General features: G+C 34.4%; 1 protein-coding gene across 1 annotated transcript in view; it reads left to right on the forward strand.

The window, feature by feature from the left end:
* Positions 1 to 859: 859 nt before the first annotated feature.
* The window catches only part of LOC114065617 (serine/threonine-protein kinase ULK4-like), a gene marked incomplete at its 5' end in the record, with an annotated part of 122,759 nt that continues 106,046 nt past the window's right edge, over positions 860 to 17,572 (forward strand). Inside the window, 2 exons of the mRNA XM_027899669.1 lie at positions 860 to 957; positions 10,582 to 10,630. Of these exons, the coding sequence (XP_027755470.1) occupies positions 860 to 957; positions 10,582 to 10,630 (147 nt within the window). The remainder of the gene's footprint in view (positions 958 to 10,581; positions 10,631 to 17,572) is intronic.

The raw sequence follows: 17,572 nt of genomic DNA on the forward strand, positions 1-17,572 counted from the left end.
ATTGCTATCTAGATATATTTTGGCTTAAACACGATGCAATTAGCCTATTTGTTGAGAGGACATCACTGGAATGTTAGTAACAACAAGGTCCATTTTGCTTTTCAGCAGCCTGTTTTTCCTTATCGAGATTTCCATGAGGTGGTATGCTTTGAGGAGGTTTTTCTTGTAGTTTTATTTTCACTGCCGTAGCTCTCAATAAACATTGTTTTTGAGTATTTTAATATTTTTCTGTTTTCATATTATTTGGAGAATAGAAGTATGCTGTAGTGAAAGCAATATTTTTTGAAATTTGAGATAAAATATAAACCTCAATGTGAGGTTATTTTCAGTTTTGAAAAACATGACCATGTAGGCAAAATGTAGAACTTAATCATAAAGAAATTGGTTGATTGTCTTCCTGAGCACCCAGTAAATCTCCTTCATAATATTTTGATGCTCATTTTCTACTTGTCTCTGAAAGATTAAAGTATTTACTATAGATCCATAAATAAGTCATATGCATGTAGATGAGATGAATGTTTTATAAATATATTTTAATGTAATTTATAGTTATAAAACATGCATATGTTATATATACAACCTACATATATATACACATATATGTATATACACAAGCGTATATACCGTTACATATTTTATAATTATGTATCTCTCTCTAAAAATTTTATTAATGCTGCTTTTAAAGCTAATCTGATGCTGGCTTTAAAATACTGTTTGTAAGCAGTCTTGTTGCTTTGTACAATTCCAAACAGCATTGTATTTCCATTGTGGTTATTATAAAATTTGGGAATGGGAAATGGCGCATTTTTGATATCAGCTTTTTGTCTCTTGACATTCATTTTTTTTCTCCACCTTGCCTTTCAGGTATGAGCACATTCTGATGGCTCCGGACCCAGTACCACTGTATGCTCTGAAACTCTTGGTGGCCTTGACCGAGCACAGCCCTGCTTCTGTGAGGTGAGACAACTACACATTCTCTGTTGTTCTTTGTTCTTTCTGTTTCAATTTCTTTTTTCCTATTAGGAATTAGCAATAACAGATCTCACTATAGTACTGCTTTGACTACCACTTTGATTTAGAAAACCCCTGGAGAGTTTTTGTTATAGAACTCAGTCTTAGGTCTTTTGTGTCAATTTTATGTGATCCTGGTTATTTTAATATGGATTTAGCCAATAAAACACTAGAGACAAAATCATAAGAATTTTAGCATTAGAATTATCATTAAAATGTAAAAGAAAAAAAAAACCCAAAACATTATCAACATTTTTGTCCAGCTAAACATATTTGTACCTAGGACAAAGGTGATGTATTTGTTAAAGGTTTCCATCAGTCAATTAACTTGTAAGCTGGTCAGTTTTCCTGCAAATAGAACTACCTTTTAAAAGTTCCTAAATATGGATTTTAATGTTTGGTGTAGATATCCTCAATACGTTTAAAAGTATCTTAATATCTTTTTCTTCTTGTTCCAAAGTTTATCACTAGCATCACACTCTTAAAAAATGGCATGGAACTTAAACTGTGTGAGTAGATAGGAATAAGAAAGCATCTCTCTATCTTGCTGGATATGCCCAAAAATCTGGTTGTTCTTGCAGTCACTGTTCTGTTTGTGGTGTCTGATGTGTTACAGCCAAGAGGTTGCTGAGCATTGTACTGTCTTGCTTTGATTGGTTGAAATGAGCACAAGATTAAAAAAAAAACAAAACCAGAAGAAAAGAAATTTAATTTCCTTTCCCACTTTTTATTGCAGAACATGAATTTTACTCTTTTAATTGTTTATGATTCTACTGGGAATGGTGCTTTAATATACTAAGTAGACTGCAGATGAACGAGGAAATAGGTAGATTTTAAATTTTTTGGATTGTATAGAATAGTTTTTATTATAAAGAAGCTGTTTACACTATTGCAGGATTTTATGTATTATAGAAAGAAATAGAACAGTTATCCACTTTTAGAAATAACCCACAGATATTCTAATACTCTAGGAGTTATAAAGAATCTTTCTGTATCTTGAATGCTGGTTATATTGGCAGCACATTTCCGCTCCCTGCTGAATTCTTTTTATTTGAAGAACCATATATATTTACCATTAGGCTCAAATGCAGGTAGATTGTGGATGCACACTCATCCTTATGGCCATCTGCCAGCAGACAGGAGTACTTTTCTTAATATTATTAAAGAGCAACTCTGGACATTCAGCAAAACATTCATAATCTTAAATACCAGTATATCTAGTACTGTCATTTATGGACTGGCTACCAGATTCTAGATTAGCCATCAGCGCGCTTTTAGCAAGCGTGGGTAGAACCCTTCTCAAATCTTCGTTCACGAAGCCCAGCCATGATGATGACCAGATTCTAGATTACCCATCTGTAATTGTTCTGCTTCTCACATGCCTTACTGGTCCTCTTCTTTACTTTCACTAAATCATCTGTTTGGCTGGATTTCTGAAGGAGTGCAGTTTATCCCTTGGTCTATCTTCTTCCTGATTCTTTGGCTTCCCAAAAACTTGTGATGGAAGTAGCCAATGCTACATGACAGAGGTGAATAATATATTCATATTCATACAAGCTGCTAGTGAACAGAATGGAAACTAGGTACATGCTGTAGTGAACACTGTATCAAAATTCATTCTGTTTTGGTTTGATGACTAATTAATCAGTTCTCATGGAACTCAGAATTACTCAAGGCATATTTCTCTTTTGCCCCTTTCATTAGACATATGGAAAATATCTGCAAAAATTGTGATGGGAAGTAAATAAATAACACTGGAAATAAATAAGTAACGCTGGACACAAGTCCTGTGAGATTTAATTTGTTCTTTGTGGAAAAACTCTACTGCATTTTGCTACTGTTAAGAGTGATGTAGGTCACTGCACTGAGTCTCTGTAGCTTCTCCAAGCTTACATTTTATCAATGACTGGCTTTCAAGGATGGATACTTTCTCCTTTGACTTTAAAGGAATGAAAATGGTGGTATCAATACAAGTGTAAAATGACAAAATGTTAAATTAGCATTTAACTTACTGTTTCCATGCCTTTCAAAAATATCTATAATTAACCTTATTTTGAAATAAAGACTGAATTGGGAGGAGGAGAAGGGCTACAGTGCACTTATTTAGCTAGTTCCATATGATAGCTTGTTCTCAGACACGTTTACCTAACACTTTCTCTCTTTCTTGCTCTGTCTTTTTTAATTCCACCAATTTTCTTGTATCTCACACTTATCACTCTTCTTCCCATCAGCTCAGACTTTACCAATGTGCTTTCTGGCAGAGGCAGCAGCATTTGAGCAGTTCTTATTTTAGCACTTGAAAGGAGACAGATGCACTCCATTTTTTGTTTCATTTTTTTCATAGCTCATATTGTAAGTTAGCTAACTTGTAATATCAGAGGAGAGACATTTCATCTTTTTATCATTTTTGGACGCTTCTGTTTGCTATTGCAAGTTGTTTGTATATATGGCTTAGACACAGATATTTGAATACTATTGTATTTTTGATGTTTTTGACATTATTTTTTATATTTTAAGCTTATGATAAAATATACTAATTATAAAACATATTTTGAATGCCTTTAATTAGCATTTTGTAAGAATACAGAAAATACTTTGTAATCTCTGCCATTCCTCCACTGTTGAGGTAATTTTTAGCATTCTCTATTATGGTAACCCTTCCACCCTATTACTTTTCAATTTAGCAGTGGAAAACTCTAGTGATATCCCATTAGTGTGCTGCAGAATTAGATCTCTCACAAACATAAATTCCCTCTTGTGTAAGATGGTAGCTCTAAAAAACCCCAACTTTAATGTATTTCTGTGTATCCTTTAAGTGTTTGGACATCTGACCATATGAGTATCCACAGGAAGACAATCCAGTTTTAGAAAAAGATGATAGTTTTCCTGCTTGTTTTGACCTTAATGGGTTAGAGTATAATTGAGTCGAGTGTCTCCCTTTTTTACCTTTTTTTACATCATGCAATAATTGCTGTCTGGTACAACCTCACTTGGAGTTTGTTTAAAAAAAAATTGTCTCCTGTGTTAAGCGCTCTTGGTGGATTGTACTTGTGTGAAGAGTTCTTGAAGGTACAGAACTTCTCAGAGTGGGAGCAAATGCCTGCAACAGGGAGAGATCTGATTTAACTATGCAAAGTCTGTATTCAAAAAGAGCGGTATCATAAAATACTTTGTCCTCTTGTGTGTTTATCAACTTAATGTTATATGGGTGGATAAGAAGTAAGACATAGTCTATTAAGGGTTGAGATTTTTTTTTTTGTTCCTGCTTTGAGTCTTTTATGCTGTTTTGCTGTAGACTGTAATGATCAGATTACTATCTTTTTCTAGTAGTGAGGAGGAGTTAATATAAATGTCTTAGTTTCACTTAGTATGGTATACCAATTAGCTGCTTTTATGTGATTTGACTATTGAAAGGTATTCTATACTATGCTACTGCAGGAAACTTTTACTGGATCATGTTTTTTAACTTGCCTTTGGCCTTACAGATAACCTTCTGAAATGAAGCTGCGTGCTCTTCTGTGCAACTACTTGGCTTACCTTTAGTCAGAAACTCATACCATTTGATGACATTAATATATCTGAAAACTAAACCTTCTAAACTATGGAATCTGATTTTTATGGGATGATAAAATAGATATTTTTGGTGGCAAGGAAGGGAGAGAGTAAAAGTAATAAAATAGAGGTGAGGAGAGTGTGAGCTATTGCATCAAGTAATAAACATGAGAGTGGCACACATTCCAGTATTCTGTAATTAGGGTAATTTCTTGAGAGAGAAACATTTATCTAAGAACTAATGGTGTGACCCTTCATAGATTTATGGTGAAGGAGAGGGGACCAAATTAAGGAACCTTCCCCACCTCCTGTCCTTAAAATAAATTTCCCAGACAAACATTAGGCACTGCTCTAAAAAAGGGGAAGAGGTGTCACAAAACAAAACAGAAAAGTGCTGCAGAGCAACAACACCAAAAAAATGTGCTGCTCCTGAGTGCGACAGGTCTAGTACCTGTGAAAATGATAGATGGATCAACCTTGTACATAACAGCAGATTGTCTTGACTTATTAAAGTTACTTTTTATCATAGTGTCTTTGGAGTCATCCAAGAATGTCCAATTTTCAAACTTTATTTATCCTACTGTTCATACCCATTGCCATTAAAGGCAACTTCAGTATATTCTGAAATGGTCTATCTAATATCCTAGTCCCCAGTTTCAAAAAACGAACAGTAAAAAACCCCCCAAACGAAAACCCCAAATCAAAACCAAACTCTTTGGAGTTGATTTGGTGCTTTTAATTGTTTTGTGTTGGTAGCATTGTGATTCAGTTCACAAGAACTTTTTAGCTTTGCACACAGTTTGTCTTTGAACCTGCTGAGGTTTCTCTGCCATTATACTACAAGACCAGCACTTCAGTGCTTTCCTTGTGAATTGATTAATGTGCGTTTATATTAATTGCTTTAAAAACACTTTGTTCTTCTCATTAGTCATTTTAATTTCCTAGCTAAAGGTTGAAACACTCACTTTAAAAAGTAGATCTATTTGTTTCTAAATTACTTCTCTGTTTTTATGTGTTTTCTAGTTTTCTATGACTATGAATGAAATAAAATGGAATAGTTCTGATAGCAGATAAGCCTTAGGGCCTAGTCCAACCAAATTGAGCAGTAGAATTACATGTTAGAGGTGTACAACATTAGTGAGAAAAATAACAATGCAGATGGATTGAGAGATTGACAGTGGATGAAACTGTTTTATTAGGACTTTAGGGAATGTTTATGTAGATTTAGAACCTGATTTTGATTATGCTAGTTCACATCTATGAAAAATGAGTTGTAAAACCCCCGGTTTTCTTATTAGGAAAGTAATGCCAATATAAAACAGCAAAGAATTCCTATGAACTTTGCTATTCCTATTTTTTGATGTAATATTTGCATATATGCTGCTTTATCGAATAATACCAGGCAGGGAAACTTGCCCAGAAACAGACTCTCGAGATGTTAAGTTGTGTGTCAGCTAATAACAGTGTTGTCAAGTCGCACATGATTGTAATTCATATCAAAGGCAGTGGTCAGAGTTCATTATTGCAAGTGAGTTCTCATAGTCTAGTCATGTACAGACTGTAATACTAATCACCGTTTTTAATGTAAAACACCACTCCTTGGAGTTACATTTTATAAAAGCTCCCCTTCAGTAAAGAAATTAGCTATTAACCTTAAACCTGTAATTTTGTCTTCTCTTTCGTGTTGCTGATCAATTGCTGCATGTCTAAGTTGTAAAAATGTGAAGCTAATATTTGATGTTACTGTTAAGTGAATTTTTGAAAAGTGTTGTATTGGAAGGTTCACATATTTACTCTTTTAATGTAAAACATTAAAAAAAAAAGGAGAAAATGCCATTCATTCTTGGCTTTTTTTTCAATTGTGAATTTTTACCTTGGGTAATATAAATAGCAAATAAAAAATAAGCAGATAATGAGGAAAAGTCAGCTGCTTGGGTGCTACAGTTGGAGCTGCAGACCTGAGTGAATTCAGTTCTGTCATGAATCCTCTGTTCACCACAAAGCAAATGTGAACCCCGCTGAAAAGTCCATTCTCTTATGTTCTGTAGTAGGTGCCCAGAGACTATAGGAAGAAATCAGGTGAATGGGTATACTTTCAGGAGGTTTTCTCAGATTGCTGTGAGTTGGTTTTTTTTCAGAAACCATGTAAGAATTTGTGGTGTTCTGTAGATAGTAGCTATTGAGGAGTAATTTTCATTAATTTTCGTGGGTTGAAAGATATATTTGACAAATAACAATAGTAGTTAATCTATAGCATAATCATATGCATATGAAATTTTATCATCTTCAGGTATTTTCTTTGGATTTCTTTGTCTGATCTGGCATTTGACATTTAATTTGATACCATCATCTTATGGTGGAAAGGAAGCACACTACTTCATAAATTTCTAGAATATTGTCTCCTTTAGCTGCGCCTTTGCAATCTGAACAGTCATGGCTAGTTTTTAAGATCCCTTATCAGGGGTCCTTCTGCATTCTGAAAGCTCAAGCATACTGTATCAACCAACTGACCAAATTCTTCAAAAATTTGTTGTGGATTTGACATTTCATACCTTTCAAATGAATGTCTTGGTTCTTGCTCTGTGCATGTCCACCAGTTCTGTTCTTCAGAATAATTTCTATTCATTTGTTCAGCTTAGAATGTTTGTAATACCCAGGTTTTCACCCCCCCCCCCAACTTTTCTCTAAAGCTTATATCTGATAGCATCACCTTCTCTGTCTTTTAAATTTTTAAGGGATCACACCTGTAACAAAAAGCCTTTGATGTTCAGTGTCCTGCAGTAGGTCTGTGTTTTGAAAAAGATAATTTATGATATCTTAGAAAAACATATCTTGCAAATTGTTGGAAAGCAAAATTGGAAGTGTAATCTCATTCTGAAAGTTGTTAGTGTATTAAAAATTCAGATTATACTGGTAGCAAGTCTTATCAGATGACCAGTTACTTTAAGCTAGCTGTTTATTTATACATAGATTTAAATGAGAAGAACATGTTTAGTATTATTATTTAGTATTATGATTGGCTTATGTGTATTGTGATGATTCTGTGTGTTTTCCAAGCAGAGTGGGACCTAATTAAATATAAATTTTATAAAAATCTATAAAGAGCCAAACTACTTTTGGTTTAAAATATGAACATTTTATGAAATAAATTCCATAGCTAAACTCCTCTTTCACTGGCTTTAAGACATTTCCTTTGTAAAACTAGGTAAGATAGCAATGAAGGGTGTGGTAACGTCACCCTCTCTCTTTGGCACATATATGCAAAGTTGGGATAAATCAGCTTTAAGCTTTGTCTTAATATGATGCTTGATGTGACTTTATGCTTTAGCTAAGTTATGTGTATAACTTTCTTTAGAGGCTGCAGCTGTTTTTTGCTTCAGTCATAAAGGTTTGCAGGTGACCTTTAAGAACAGCCATATAGGCTCTAGTTTTTTTTTGGCTTATCTCAGCAGTCAGCAAAGCTAACTTTGTAATGCTCTAACAATCGGGACTGCTTGCAGGTTTTGGAAACAATTGTTTCATAATTTACCCTTTACCACAAAAGCATTTTTCTAGGTTTAGCCTTAAATAGGATTGCTTGGCTATTCTTGGTATTTGATTGTGTTTTACTGCTAATGTGCTCACAGTTTAAATGCTACTTATGTAGCCAAGTGAGCAGCTTTTGCTGGGGTAAGTAATTCCAATAAGCCCTAAGCACAAGTAGGTTTGTGCTGGCAAAACTTAATTTTGTCAGTACAATTACTGTTACAGTTGTTGCTCTTTTTGGGAGTCTGTGGTGTTTAAATGGGATTTTTTATGTTCAGTATTGTTATACCCACATCAGCAAAATTCTGTTGTACAGGCGTGGCCTAAGCTTGTCATTTAACTCATAGATTTGGGTCTGATAATGAACCTCAAACATAATGTCTTCCTATCTGCAATGCTGGGACTCTCTTATGAACTGGCTATGTCCAAGATGCCATAACTGTCTATTTAGGAGTTATTAGACTGCCCAGAGGAGAACAGCTTTCTACTGTTTTCTACTACATATGCAATTTTTTCCCCTTCAACTTAATAATAAGAAAAGTTGTCCTTAAATTCAAGCTTCTAAACTTAGAAATGAGTTTCCTTACAGAAATTCTTCTCTCTCTTGGGTGTAACATTTCTGTATGCAAGAAAAAATAAACACATTTGTTTGAACAAGGCTATTACTTAGTTTTGTTAAATATATATATATAGGTGCATAAAATGAGTTTTATTATAAATTAGGTTTATTCTGTTTTGAACAATTTAGTGAGTGTGTTTTACTCATCTCTAGGTCCAAATGCCAGTACTGTACAGTGTAACAGATCTTCTTATGCTAAACCCCTGCTCCCTCCCCAAACTCGTACAGATTCTTATCAGAATCAATTTTTAGGTTAAGGCAAGGATCAGAGAAATAGAAAAACAGTAAGAAATAGTAAACCATTATTCATACATAATGCACACATCTACATTACTCAGAAGTAATTCTTAGTTCTTTGTAGATATGGTTGTTCTGTTAGCGTGGCTTTCATTCCTTATTGTATTTCCTTTGTATGACGTGATTGCAGCAAATGTGAACAACCAGAGCTTGACTGGTGACATTAACCTCAGTGAAGCATTTTATTCTTTTATGACCCTTGGATGTTTCTTCTAGTTCTCTATGAATTTTTTCATTAAGTTCATAGAGGAGAATGTTAAATTTCTTTTAGCCACTTCAGTTCACAATACAGTACTTTAGCTTACACTATCCAGTAAAATAATACCTTCTCTTTTCTTACTGGACATGACTAAAAACTCTGCAATTGAACTATGTGATTTTAGGAATATGTAAGTTCTTTTTAACAAATAGTTTACCAAACAGAATTAATCTGATTACTGTTGTACCAGAAGCCAGTATAGAGTTTTACATAGTAAAGCTTCAAACATGAAATTAGATGCTTGTCTTAGTCAAATATAACTCATGTTTATTCACAGAGAATGATATAATATAACTTTGTGTTTTTAACTGACATACTTCTTGAAAGACAATTTTGTAGTTTGCTGTCTGATAAGTTCCCAGACATTCTCTCTGTGTTTGAGTTCTGTGTTTATTACACATGATTCATAATACACCCTTATCTTACTCTATCACAAGGATAAACCTACCAGTTGCTTATGAAGCACTTCAGTAATCTTACAGTGACGCAATAGAAAATTTTTGAAACACACAATTTGGTATTCTCTGTCATGCTTGGTGAATAAGCATCTAGTATAGTGTATAAGAAAGGTGACAATCATTCTTCAGTCAAGACAATATAATACAGTTAAGAGTATGTAATCATATGGTTCATATATCACAGCGTGTGAGAGACACACATGCTTTACTAATAAATATCAAGTGTTTTGTGTTCTAAGAGTAGAAAACACTGCATTAATGTAAGGTATTACTGTTTTTTGAGAATATTCTTCTTTCTTATAAACATATACATGCTGGTTTGTATCTGATTTTGAAATGCAGGAGAATATATCTAACTTCTTTAGGGCCATTACTCCTCAGCATTGTCAAGAGAATTGGCTGACAAAAGTATCACATAGAAATATGTTAAACCCAAGAAGCTAGTAAATATAGCATGCTTTAGAAAAACACAGCATATTTATAATTCTATTATGTGTGCTGAGTCTGTTAATTAAAATAGTTAATGATGCACTCTGTTTTATAGTATGTATAGTGCTATACTTATGAATTTTTATTAATTTCTGCCATTAAAAAATATTAACTTAATTACTATTCCACTCACTTGACTCGCATCAGTGAAGCAGACCTGGCAGTAATTTCCAAAACAGTCTGACATTGCTGTTCTATTTAATATCTGAAGTGGAGCTCATTTTTGTTGAGAGCCAGTCTAAGGCTAAGGTTTTGGGTCATGGATTTTGGCAACAGCTATTCTAGTACTCTGTTTCCATTGTGAGTCGAGTGTGTTAAAAAAGAATTCCATTCCTCTGTTTTTAAATAAATCTTAAAATATGTTTTTACAGCCTCGTGGAAGAAATCCATCTTTTTCCAGTTCTTTTCCAAGTCATTTTGGTAAGAATAATTTTTAATATATATATTCTAATAGATAGGTATCAAATCTCTCAAATCATGTCAAACTAGTAAGTTTCATTAGGCATGTTGATAAAATAATAAAACGTTGATAAAATAATAAGACATTGATAAAATCAAATGAAACAGTCTATCTCGTGTAAGTGGTCATTTATGCAGTTCTCACCAACTAATCAATCTGTAAAAAGTTTCCTTAAAATACTTTTTCTTTTTTAATCAAAAAACCTTGTGAAAAATAGAACGAATGAGCTTGATCCCTAGTTAGAACTATATATTTGCCCAATTGAAGCAAGAAACGCTGATGAAGTTGCATTTTATTTAATAGTATCAATTGCAATTTTGATACTGTTGGCATGATGGTCTTGATTCCCACTATTTGCTTTTGGAATTTCTTTCAATAGAAAGTATCGAGGGTAAGATTTTGGATAGTCACCTGTGAAATTTCCATCCCTAAATAGGATCTGCCAGTTATAAGTGTCAGGAAAACTGCTGATGGTTTTCTTTCTCTGATATGTTGCAAAACAAATGTGTTAATGCAGAAGAGAAATGTTTAGGCTGGTTTGGAATCTGAGTACTGTGCTATCCATTAACCTTCTCATTGCTAAATTCCACAGACTCTTATTTATTTTTTTAATCTTTATGTTCATGAAGTTGCATCAGGTAAGTGTCCTGTCATGTAAGCACGCTCTTGATGAATACTAAATACCTGTTATAAATAAATATGCATAATTTATACAGTGTCGGCTTGTTGCATACGTGCTTTTGCATCATTCTTGAAATTCAGCATTTTTCAGATGATGTTCATAAATGTGATTTTGAATCAACTTTGATATTCCTTTCTTAGGTTTAGTTATTTTAATCTTCACTCTTCCTTTGTGGTGATTTATTTCACTGCCTATTATTTTGAATCTCTTTAATACTGCATAACCATATAAGCCCTTTTTTATTAAAGTAACCTCTTCAGTGATGATAGATTTTTCCAGCAGCGTATGTAACACAGGCTTTATGATATTTTATGTACACATATGTACAAATCTCTTTTTGTGATAAGTATTAAGAATAACAAGCCCCAAGATTTTAAAAACCCCGAGATTTTATAGTATTCCATAAATAGTTTTGACCTCGAAGGAGTACTACTTTTAGGTAGTAATAAAAGAAGAATACAGTAAAATATGGAAGTTAGATGTTTCATATTAATCTTTAAATATCGAATTAATGTTTGAAATGTCCTTAGGTGCTAGAATCTTGAAATTTAGCTTCAAATATGTATATATATATGTTGGTCTATAGCTATGAGTTTTGAACATGGTTACGATCTCTAGAAATATTCCCAGATATTGACAATTTTTTTGTAATTTATCTGTAGTGATGGAATTTAAAATGTGTGTATGTCATACCATTGTAAGTAGGATGAGCTAGAGTCAGTCATAAATGCTGCTTCCTGAGCTCCCTACATGCAGTTTGCCCTCATGAGTTCTAGAAATAGTTTGGGGTTTTTTAGGAAGAAAAAAAGCAGTTCAGCTCAAAATTGTCTGCAATTCTGTGAAATTTTCACAGCTCTCTTGAACCCATATAGCTGTCTTTGAGGTTATGGTTAAGAGTGGTGAGGGGGAAATCTTGTAGCTTTTAGGGAGAAAAAAATTTCCCCCTTCATCATGCTTTGTTCTGAAAGAACACCTGTAATTGCTTCAATTGCCATATGCAGCATTCAGGCTATAGTAGTAGTCTGGCTGTCAGCTGTGGTCTTGTTTGACTCAAGGGATGTAAGATATGACACCCTAAACAGTAAGGAGGGTGGCAACCTGTTCCTCTGTTTTCCCTACAGAAAAGTAAATTCAGCAAAGGCAGGTTAGGTAATTAGAAAAGCTCGGGAGCCAGGACTGAACAGACTGGAAGAATTAATTGTTAGGCTGTTTTCCTCATGAGCAGAGTGGATTGAACAGAACAGATTAGCAAACTCCTGTATTACAGGTTTCTGAAATATTTTTCATAGTCATATGGATGAAGGGAGTTGCCTATAATTTACTTCTCATTATTCTCTGTAAACTAGTCTTTGTTTAGGTTTCTACTTCTGTTTGTTTCAAGAAACAGTGCAAATAGAAACACTGAGCTCTATGCTGTTGTACCTAGAATTTTAGCAGACCGTGATCTATTGAATTTGCATTATGCTTCAGAGTCAATATACTATTTTATATTGACATAGTATGTAAATGTAGAGCTGTTACTATCAAGTTCAAGGAATATTACTAGTCCTGCATGACTTCTGTGCCAAGACTGAATATCCAATGTATATTTTCTATGTAGCATTAAATATAGTTCATATTATTTGCTGTGATGTGACTGACAGGACATTGTTAGACTCTGAAGGGAAATATTGTCGGCTCAGAACTCGAAAGTATCTCCAAGAGCATTCTTTGTTTCTAGGCTGTGCTACAATCTAAGTGCAATTGAATGTGCTAACTTTAATCTAGCTATCTCAGTAGCAAGGACGTGATGGCTTGCAGATACTGAGCAGTTCACAAGAAATAGATTTTAACAGGACTGCTTTTCCCTGCTTGCCAGTGTAGAGTTACCTCTTTTACTCAATACTATTCTATGCTTTGGTCTAAGCAGTAACGCTGAGATTTTATTTTCTATAATCTCAGTGAACCAATTAGATCTCTGAATTCAACTAAAGCACATGAAGTGTATCCTTTGATAATATTTACGTTGTAGTTGCCAAACAAAAAGGACTGGATTAGTGAAAGAATGCTGTCTACCCTAAACTTTTCTAAGAGAATAGCTATTATTTATATTTACCTCAGCTAGGTTTTAGTTGGTGATCTAATTAGTAAGAGGCTTTAAATAGAGTTCCAGTTCCCCTGGAAACCTCAGCACTCATTTATCTTTCAACACTTAGTTACATTTAGGAAATGCCCAATAATGGTGTACTTTGTGAGGATGTGAGGACTTCTCAGTTCTTGGTTATAGAATTTCAGAGGGGAATTTCATGTTACACCTGAATGCAATTTAATTTCATCAGTACCATGATCCCAGATCCTAGTGCTAGCAGTTATGTAGATTATGAGTAATTCTATAAAGCAACATGAAGGTATGACTGTAATAGGAGTGAACTTTGATCTTGCTACAGTATCTGATGTGGTCAGCGATAAATGTAGGGATGTATATTTGTGAAAAAAAGGAGATATATTGACAATACATGAGTATTTTCAGGACAGTACGTGACTGAAAAGCAGAAGGAAGGTTGGCATCATAATGTGCAAAAATAAAAAGATGCAAACTCCCCTTGATAACAAGATTAAAAATCATGAACCAAATTCCATGATTATGTAAATGATGCCAAAATTGAGTTGATATAAGATATAAATATGAAATGCTGCTGTTGATGAAGAAAGGACTGTAGCAGGAGAAGTTACTGTGGGATATGTTCCAGGTTTTATTTTCTTGCTGCCTTTTTCTGCTACATCCTCAGCATTCTGTTTTGAATATATTTTACTATGTCAAACCTGTCATCTGTCTACAATATGAGTTTATGATGTACAAAATATTATTTTTTAGTATTATGTTGTAATTCTGGAATGAGGTTGATAAAGGATTTGGAAGTGGTTTACTGCCATATTTGTAAATTATGGCTATTTGTATTTTAGATTGCCACCAAGATTTTCACATTGCTGAGTAGCAAGCGGTGAAGTTGGCATAAATGTTATTCTCTGTGCTGTGTTACTTTCTAAGTTAGAGTAACATCATAAATATTACCTGGCCTTCCTTTAGATTTATCTGAAGGTAAGCTGTTGCATAGAAAAAAAATTCTGTGTAGTTGGTGAAATTGCATTTTTTCTGCTAATAAGTTTTAAAACTAAAGCTAATGATGCTTGTGATTAGGAGCTCAGTGCTACCCTGTTTTTAAAGCTCATTAGTCAATTGGGTGCTTATCCTATTAAAATCTTTGGTGTAGCTTTTAATCACACCAACATGTCACAGACTTCAGGTTTTTCTGTAAAATGTTTTTTTACAAAGTTCTGTATTTTAATGGCCAGCTAAAATTTAAAGGCTTATTGTTTTAATAAAAATTATGTTATAGTAAGATTGAAAGATATTGTATTTATAAATTTTATCTTATTAGTAAATACCAGTGTCTTAACGTCTAAACTGTAGATATACAAATATAATGATTGTTTTATTTATATTGCTATTCTGTCCTTAGCACAAACAAGCCCACATCTTTTCTTTACATTTTGGAAATAACTAAAATTGATTTTAAAATTACGAATTTTAGTTTATTTTCCTTGAAATACTGTGGAAAGAAGCTACTGTATATACTAATAATACTTGTTTTCTGACCAGTCTCACTTCTGAAAATACTATAAAAATGGAGAAAAAGAACATTGGAAAAGAAAAAGAAGAAGCTTATTATTCCTCTTTTGCTTGATTTCTGTTTTCTAGTGAGTGATTACAGTCAATTATTATTTGAGGGGAGAGGTAGAGGTATTTTTCTGCCACATGGATTATAAGGATAGAGGAACATGTATTGGAGGTTATTGCAGCACTTGAAGCATTCGTTTACTTGTGTCTGCTAAACTAAGCACTTCTTAGTCCAGCATGGTACCCAACTTGTTGATTGTTTAAAAGAATGGGGAGCACATTTCTAACTCTTGCAAGTGTTTGTAAGCCAATCCAGGGTGGGTACTTGAAACAACAGAGTAGGAAATTCTTATTCCTATATTCTGTAAGAGAGTACAAGTTTCTTCTGCTGCTAATGAATTTCACCATTCATTACTGCTTTTAGGGAAAATCTGCATTTATAAGGTATCTGAAATGATATTCTAAGATGAATATTTGTGGCTCCTACAGGATGAGCATTAGTTACAGTCAGGAAATTTAAATGTATCCATAATGAATATCTCCATATTTTTTCTTCTTGTGAAGTATGCATACTGTCTACACTCAGTAAGGTATTACATTTGTTCTCTTTTTAATGCTAAATCAAATTAATAGGTGTGTTTCTAAAGACCAAAGGAGAAAAGGTAGTAGGGTACAGTATGTTAATTTCCAAATTTCAAGGAATAAAATATGGCTCCTCTGGTAGAAATGTTGGGTTTTTTCATTACTCAGTTGACTTGCTTAAGCACTTCTACTTTAAAAATGAGATTCCTGAGACTACTTATTTCTTTTAATTGCTGATGTGAAAATTGTGTATACCTAAAAGAGATAAGTTTGTCCATCAGAATGTGTAGTCTTGGAAATAAACATGTCTAAGTGGAATTCTCTTGAGAACTTTTTAGCACGAAGCAAAAACTTACTAAAAGGAAGTTTCCTTTTCAGAAACAGCTTTTTTTGTTTTGTTTTAGTAAGCTTTCAGTCAGGAGTTTCTGAGGAAGGGTTTACACATATAAATGATTAGTGTTGAATCGGTTGTTAATCTGTTATCGTCGACTCTTCTCTGCAATTATTAACACTGTACCCAGAATGAATTAACAGTTTTGTTTTATTGGTGTGTAGCTTGTGTTTTTACAGATGACAACAAAACTATTAGAAGCCAAAATGCATGGTATAAAAGCAATTTCTGATTGTGATAAATAATGAGAAGCTATGGTATTTGATTTGATTCCCCAGATGCTGTTAGGTAATATGCAGTGGTTTTGCATATGGGTAAAGCAGTCACAGAACAACAGTTGGAAGGAACTAAGAAAGATCATAGTGTCCAACTGCTTGCTTCTTGCAGGACTACCTAGAAGTAAGTCACATGACTGAAAGTGTCATTGAGATGCTCCTTGAAGTCTGTCAGGCTTGGTGCCATGATCACTTCTCTGGGAAGTCTGTTCCAGTGCTCAGCCACCTTCTCAATGAAGAATCTCTTCCTAATATTCAGTCTGAACTTCCCCTGATGCAGCTTCGTTCCATTCCCTCATGTCTTCTTGATGGTCACCAGAGAGAGGAGATCAGCATCTTCCCTCTGCTGCCTCCCTTTGAGGAGGTTGTACGCTGTGATGAGGTCTCCCCTCAGCCTTCTTTCCTCCAGGCTGAACAAACTAAGTGACCTCAACTGCTCCTTGTAGGTCTTGCCCTTGAGACTTTGCACCATCTGGGTCACTCTTCTTTGGACACACTCCACTAGTTTGATGTCCTTCTTATATTGTGGTGCCCAAAACCACACGCAGGACTCCAGGGTGGAGCAGAGTGGGACAATCACCGTGCTCGACCAGCTGGTGATACTTTGCCTGATGCCCCCCAGGACTTGGCTGGCCCTCCTGGCTGCCAGGGCACTGCTGATTCATGTTCAACTTGCCTTTGACCCAAGTTGCTTTCCACAGGGCTGCTCTCCAGCCTTTTGTTCCCCTGTGAAAAAGTAAACAAAAGTTTCCCTCACACAGGCATTTTCCTACAAACAACGGGAGAAAGATTTGATTTTTTCAATATCATTGTAACATATACTAGGCTTTCAACATGTTTGCTGTAATCACAGAGCTTAAGGCTTGTCCGTGCTGCAGTCAGTGTGTGGCAACAGTTCATCAAGTTGTTTCCACCTAACTCTGAGCTGGCAGCTTCATTAATGTTTGTAATGTGGGCACACCAACAGAGGGCTTACAAAGTGCAAAGCTTAATAAATACTTAGTTAGCTTCTACAACCATCCTGGCTTAGGTGCCCTAGCAAGTTCAAAGTGAAGAATATCTTCCCACTTAATGTATTGATGTCCTCCCATACTTGCCAAAGACCAATGTAGTTTGAAGAAATCTCATGAAAGAGCTGGAACAGGAATGCTGGAAGTGATGGAAACATCACAGAAATGTAGGAATGATAAATTCCTTAGGATTTAGAAGTTATTCAAGTTTTGGTATGAGAAGCACTGTATAAATTCTAAGTAAATGTGGGCAGCCTTTTTATGACTGTATGTCTGTGTGAATCTATCCCCAGTTCGATCACTG

The sequence above is a fragment of the Empidonax traillii genome, unplaced genomic scaffold, assembly GCF_003031625.1.
Source record: "Empidonax traillii isolate 1590-97213 ecotype Southwest subspecies unplaced genomic scaffold, ASM303162v1 scaffold682:size344182, whole genome shotgun sequence".
Lineage (NCBI taxonomy): Eukaryota > Metazoa > Chordata > Aves > Passeriformes > Tyrannidae > Empidonax > Empidonax traillii.